The sequence below is a fragment of the Trachurus japonicus genome, chromosome 4 (genome assembly GCF_045865225.1).
Source record: "Trachurus japonicus isolate A0001 chromosome 4, Traja_1.0".
NCBI classification, from domain to species: Eukaryota; Metazoa; Chordata; class Actinopteri; order Carangiformes; family Carangidae; genus Trachurus; species Trachurus japonicus.
The window spans coordinates 6,041,710-6,047,709 of record NC_140910.1 but is presented as its reverse complement, the minus strand read 5'-3'; the positions used below and the strand labels follow the sequence as shown (position 1 = coordinate 6,047,709).

At 40.8% G+C, this 6,000-nt stretch overlaps 1 protein-coding gene across 1 annotated transcript in view; it reads right to left on the bottom strand.

The window, feature by feature from the left end:
- Positions 1 to 680: 680 nt before the first annotated feature.
- tgfbr3 (transforming growth factor, beta receptor III) overlaps positions 681 to 6,000 on the bottom strand; it is a 75,366-nt gene continuing 70,046 nt past the window's right edge. The window contains exons 15-17 of the mRNA XM_085773540.1: positions 5,448 to 5,492; positions 4,638 to 4,745; positions 681 to 955 (exon numbers count right to left, since the gene is read on the bottom strand). Coding sequence (XP_085629666.1) covers positions 837 to 955; positions 4,638 to 4,745; positions 5,448 to 5,492 — 272 coding nt within the window. The 3' untranslated portion in view covers positions 681 to 836. The remainder of the gene's footprint in view (positions 956 to 4,637; positions 4,746 to 5,447; positions 5,493 to 6,000) is intronic.

Sequence of the window (6,000 nt, the reverse complement as noted above, 5' to 3'; positions counted from 1 at the left end):
TGAAGCTGTGTTAAATGTATTACTATAACTACTGTATAGAAAGCCCTGGTAAAATCTGTGTCTATAAATCCATGATGAGGGGAGGATGAGTGACATGAGCACATCACCCAATGTAGAATTTTATCAACATGCCGTTCACATTTTTCTTTCACATTTTTGGCGTTTACTCTTCTGTATACATTCAACACCTCCATCATCTCTCTTTGGGTCAAGATGATGACTTCTGTTCATACTGCACTTTTGTCCTCCGGTTAGTTAGTTAATAGTGGTTTCTTTGCTCCTTTGCCACCGTGAGGGTTGCATGTCATAAAGTAACGTGTAACAGTCCAGCCGTCAACATCTCACTTACAAACTCTGACATCACTGCTATTCATCGCTGTTGGAGTTTTACCTGCTTGTTAGAAACAGACTAAATCGAACCATTTAAGGTCAAAACAACAGGCTGTGTTGTGGTCAGAAAAAAAGCAGCATTTGGATTAGAAAGAAATGCCTGGTATAAACTCACATTTGTTTCTTGTACTTATACTGGCTATGAGTGAGGCTGCCAAGTTGGGTCTCAGAACTGTTACACACCAATAACACCAGGACAGTACACTTGTCTGCACACACTTGAAGTGACACAAAGGGACCTACACAAGAACTAAGGTTGTTATTGTGTTTTCTTCTTTTTTAAATTCATATTTTTCCTTCCTATCGCGTGCCCAAAATAATTCCTTTCATGGAAGGAAATCAACAAACCGGTCGCTGTGAACCGTCAGACCCTTCCTGTGCCACAGCTGAACTTGCGTGTGTGTGTGTGTCCGCCGGTGTGTATGTGTGTGCGCGTCTGTCCTGGGCTACGCTGTGCTGCTGCTGGAGCAGGGCGTGCTCTGTGTGCTGCCAATACTGTGGGCCGCGCTGCTGTTCTCCGAGGTGGGTTGAGACTTCTGGACCGGCTGTGTGCCAGCTGTCCCACCTAGACAGAGAGCAGGAGAGGGAGTGGCGAGGGAGAGGGAGAGGGAGGGGATTGGACAGAAGGGAGATAGAAAAATGTATATGTATTAGAAAAAAATCTGAGTTCTGCAGGAATATGACAAATCAGTTTGGCTGAAAGTACAAATTGCACTCCAGTGCTCTAGAGCCTCCACTGTTCGTCTGTCCTCTGACATCGTGAAAAAAAAATCTTCTATTGTTTACTACGACTGTCACTGCTCGACATAAACCTTGCACTGTGGTTAAAATATATATTTTTTAACCTTTACTACAGCCATGCATTGATGGATTCATTGTTACTCAAGTAAAAGCACACAGCAAATGTATAAAAAGGTGCACATGAGAGACTCTGGACTGCATCTGCAGAGACTTTTACTAAGTGAAAGCACAATCTGTTTTCAACTGTGATGCTTGTAAAGAAAGTCTCTGAAAGTACAAAACAACCAGTCACAACATCTCTGACAGATGATATTGTAGACAAAGAGAGATGAGGAGGTTTCCCGTTCATGGAGTTCATTTCTTTTATCTGGAATCAATTAGTCTGGCTTTAGTAGATAAAGCAGAACAAACACAGCACAGGGCCCTCTAACTGGAGCTCAAACTACTGACTGGTTTATTGTTCTAGGTCTAAATAAGCATGTCATTTCGCAGACTGACAGTATCCAATGCTTAAATGAAAGGGGTAAATAATAGGTCTCAAAGTTGTTTATGAAAGTGCCCTGCTCGACAATGGACATTTTTTCCTTGGAAATATGGCCCAGTCTGTGTTTAATTTGAGTTTTTCCTCAATTGTTTCTGCCGTCTGTCCCTTGATTGCTTCATAGAGTCCTTCGTGCACAGAAAAGTGCAGAGCACACGCTGGAATTAAACTATCTTAGACAAAATTGTTTCTTTCCATAGTTTAACGTGCGCCGAATCTAGTGTGTGCATGCATGAGTGTTTGCATAATAGGCATATGTGTCCACAGGCGATCCTGCATCCATCTCCCTCTTTGGGGCCCCTCAGTTCTGCTAATGTTTACCAGAGCAGAGCTGCCAGCAGCCTCTCTCTCACAGGATCAAGCTCTCTGCAAAACAAAGGGACTTCAATTCACCTCATCTGTCTGAGGAAATATAAATTCCCAAGTTTAATATTATCTTTCTAGATAGTAGAGATAGGGGGCCGCTTTTATGTCACATGAACACAGTGCACATACAGTAATGTGCAAAACAACACTTCAAACTTACAATGTTTTGGAGTTTCCAAGGATAGAAAATACAAAACTCCTTTGAAGACCATGACATTTATGAAACTAATTCAGAAACTTGTCTCTGTCTCAACCAGTTACCGACCCACTTACAATCTCAGCTGTCTCTAGGTATTTTTAAATCTAAGATGAGCAAAAAAGTTTCTGTGGACAACTAATCTCCTACAAACATGAAGGACTGCTTGAAAGACGAGACCTGGAGAAAAGTGCCAAGACTAACCTGTTTTAGGGAGAAAAATCATCCCTGTATGGAGAACATTTGTGGCAGATCACACAAGGTGAAGCAGGATTTCAGATCTTACTGGAGGAGAGAGAGCCATGACGGCAGTGCTGTACCTGAGCTAAATGCTAATACAGTAGTATATACTTATATATAGCAGGTTCTGTACCATGTTTTTCATGTTTACCCTGATCATTACCTTAGTTTGGCTTTTTTGCAAGCTGCTATTTCCTTATTAGCACTGAAAAGAAAGCACCGAGGCTGATGGGAATGTGATTTTTACAGGTGTTGGTCATAAACAAAAGTATTAATGTTGACGTGTTGATGGCACTAGATTAGAAGTACAGGGAACACCTGAGTTATTACATTCCATCCTGAAAAGAACATAATTTTGATCAGCAGGTTTCACAGCAAAACATCTGTTAAATAATTCCACTCAAAACTGTGTGTTGGTACACACACAGAAGCTGGTGTTGTTCTCTTTGCCAAGATAATTTATCTGTTAAAAAGTGTGTGAAGCCTTTTATTTTAATTTTCTAACGTTGCATCATATGTTTGGATTTTAGAGCATATGAAGTGTGAAATTTCTACCCCTCATGGGTGATTTCAGCTTGTTTTCACAATTGCTTTGAGTTTTTCATTCGTATGTGATTTCACCAGTTAAGCAGAGAGGGAAAGTAGATGTTTTGGCAGAGATGACTACAGCCCTGGCAGAATGCAGACCTATTGTCTGTGCCAAGATAATGAGCAAAATGTCAAACAATATGTTGTGGGGTGCTTTTTATGCCTCTAATTGCCTTATATGGAACTAATCTGTAATGGTTAGAAAAAAATATATAATACTGTATCAATGAGTAACTTAAAAAAAAAAGGTGAAAAGTGTTTCTAGAGAGGCCAGGAACATTGTCCTCAGATCCTGAGGGGATAGATCCAAATCTGTTTTTGTGTTTCATCACTCTGTGCACTGATTTAAATAAACTCTGATCTGATATTTTTGGTTGTTGTTTTGGGGGATCTACATTCTTGGGGTTTACATGGAACTGCCAGTGTTGCCATATATGGTCATTTCAGCCAAGATAGCAAAACAGGCCCATCCACAGTTACTCTACACTAAGGCCTATTTAAATTATGTCAACAGGAACATGTGCCTGTATTAAAGAGCGTGGGCTATGTAGATTTTTTTGTAACTGCTATCCTTACACCTTCTCTCTACACATGTTCACTTTTGACATCTAGTATATTTGGAAAATTGATGAGTTTTTCAGTGCTGGTGACTCAAAGAAACCATAACTCTTAAATAAAGTGACTCTCTAAAGAGGAGCCAATAGCAATATTATGATACAGATAAGGGTACTAAAATCTGACAGCTGGTCCTTCCTGTTAAATGAAATCCTGTTCAGTGAACACTTTTCAGTGTGACTGAGAATGAGTTTTAAACAGTTTGTAATACTGTAACTGTTTTGACAAGGGCCCTTATCTTTGGTAAATTCATGGTTATCGGGGAGAGTGATTTACCACTCGGACTGCCCGACACCGTCAAACTGTGACCTCCTTCCAAACTGTAAACTGAGCATAAAACTTAAACACTCACATTGTTGTATTTTCTGAAAGACTCAACTTCTAAGCTCAAACATCCTGAGTGCGTTTATGAAAGACGTCCACGGAGAGACACATCGGCCACGGGGCAACAGGTCAGTGGCATAGCAGATCACCAGTCATCAACACTGAGGCCAAGGAGAACAGGGCAGCTCTATGCAACAGTGAACTCAGTGGGCTGCTGGGAGCGCACTTCCTCTCAGGGGTCGGCCGGGGTCGGCAGGCTGGGGATGATGGGGAAAGTCTTGGCATCTAATGGACAGATTGTGTGTCTTTTCCTCTGAGCGCCCGCTACACCCAACAAGGGGAATTTCCAGCTCGTCTCCAGCCATTGTACTGAGAATATTCGCTGACCACCCTGCAGCCCCAGAAACATTCAAAGGCAGGAAAGAGAAGAGCTCTTGCTGCTGACCAACAGGATATATTTGCAGTAGAGGAGTCAATATGTTATTGTGAACTGGCCTCTGTCAGCAGCAGGATGTTTGGCAATCACAGCGGCACATTTCTGGCACGGAGAGCGCTCGAACATTCCTTTGGATTTTTATCTTTTCATTAATGTAGAAAGGTGAGCTGGGGCCGTGGAGCAGAGAGCGAAGGACCTACCTGTGTGAGAGTAGATAAACCACAGGGCTCCAGTCAACAGAGCCCCTATCACAAAGGCGGCGAAGGCGATTCCCACCACTGTTGGAGTGTCCAGCATGTACAGTGGGACTGAGGGGGGGAAAGAAAGCAGCACACAGTTCAGAAATGTTGACACCATTTCCATGGACAAACATTTTCACTTTTTCATACATAAATATGACATCAATCAATAAAGAGTAACATGAATAACATGTGTAAAATAAATATATGAACAATAATTCAAGAAAGTATAAACACTAAGTGCTGAGAAATATTATGCATTATTGCAGTTTGTGTACTAATAGCCAATGGCAGAGAAATCTGATTTTTTTTTTTAACTTTTTGATGTTGTTTTTTAAAGGCCTTTATTATATAATAGTGTCACCAGTTACGGTCTATTTTTCATTTATCAAATATTAAGTAGAGCTCTGCAACATTCAACCGCAATACGATAAAGTTCAATATCCAAATAGCAGGAGCTGCAGATGTTTTAAAGGGATAAAATGTGTCACATCCCATTACATTAATGAAGCACTGAGGTTCCACAGAGCCACCTCAGACCACATATCATATTCTCTTAATGTAAGGGAAAGCGCTAGTTTGATCACATCATCATTACAATTTTATATTTTTTCTCCTGTCATAATTGATTAATTTTTTTTTTTTTAATAATTCAAATTGAAACTGTGACATTTCGTAATATCTGCCAAAAGAATCACAATACAATTTTTTTTGTTCATTCTGTTCAGTCTAGAGTAGAATATAGTATGATACTTGAGGGTGAAAACTTACTGTTAGGTTCCACTGGAGGTTTGGGTGGTTCACGCTCAGGATGAACTACAAAATAAAAAAAAACAATACATTTTTAATGTCTGTTGACCTTAATGTAATATGTTGCAAAGTGAACATTCAAAACTTTAGTTGATCAAAAATGAGGCTTGTCAGTCAGAGGACAGAGGATCAATGGACTGCTACTGTAATACTGGACTGTGTTGATAAGCAGTTCTCTGTGGAATGTAGAACAGGAACCTGAAGCAGGAAAACACTGAGACAGCAGCTCCTCTGTGCTTGAGGATGAACCTACTGACGCTGACTAGCTCGGCTCACCCGTTTATTTCAAGCCATCTGGAAAGCTTTCAAAAGTGAAATTAGCTGTAATGATGTCTTAACAAACAACACAAAGGCGCTTGTGTACGGGGCGAAATCAAGAGGCCAGCCTGGTGCATGTCCAAGAGTCCGGCACAATGGGTGCTATTCTTGGAAAGAACACCTCTGAGTTTTCATCTTGCATAATGGATGATGACAGGTCATCAGAGAAGACCTTAATTTTCAGAGGGGACGATAG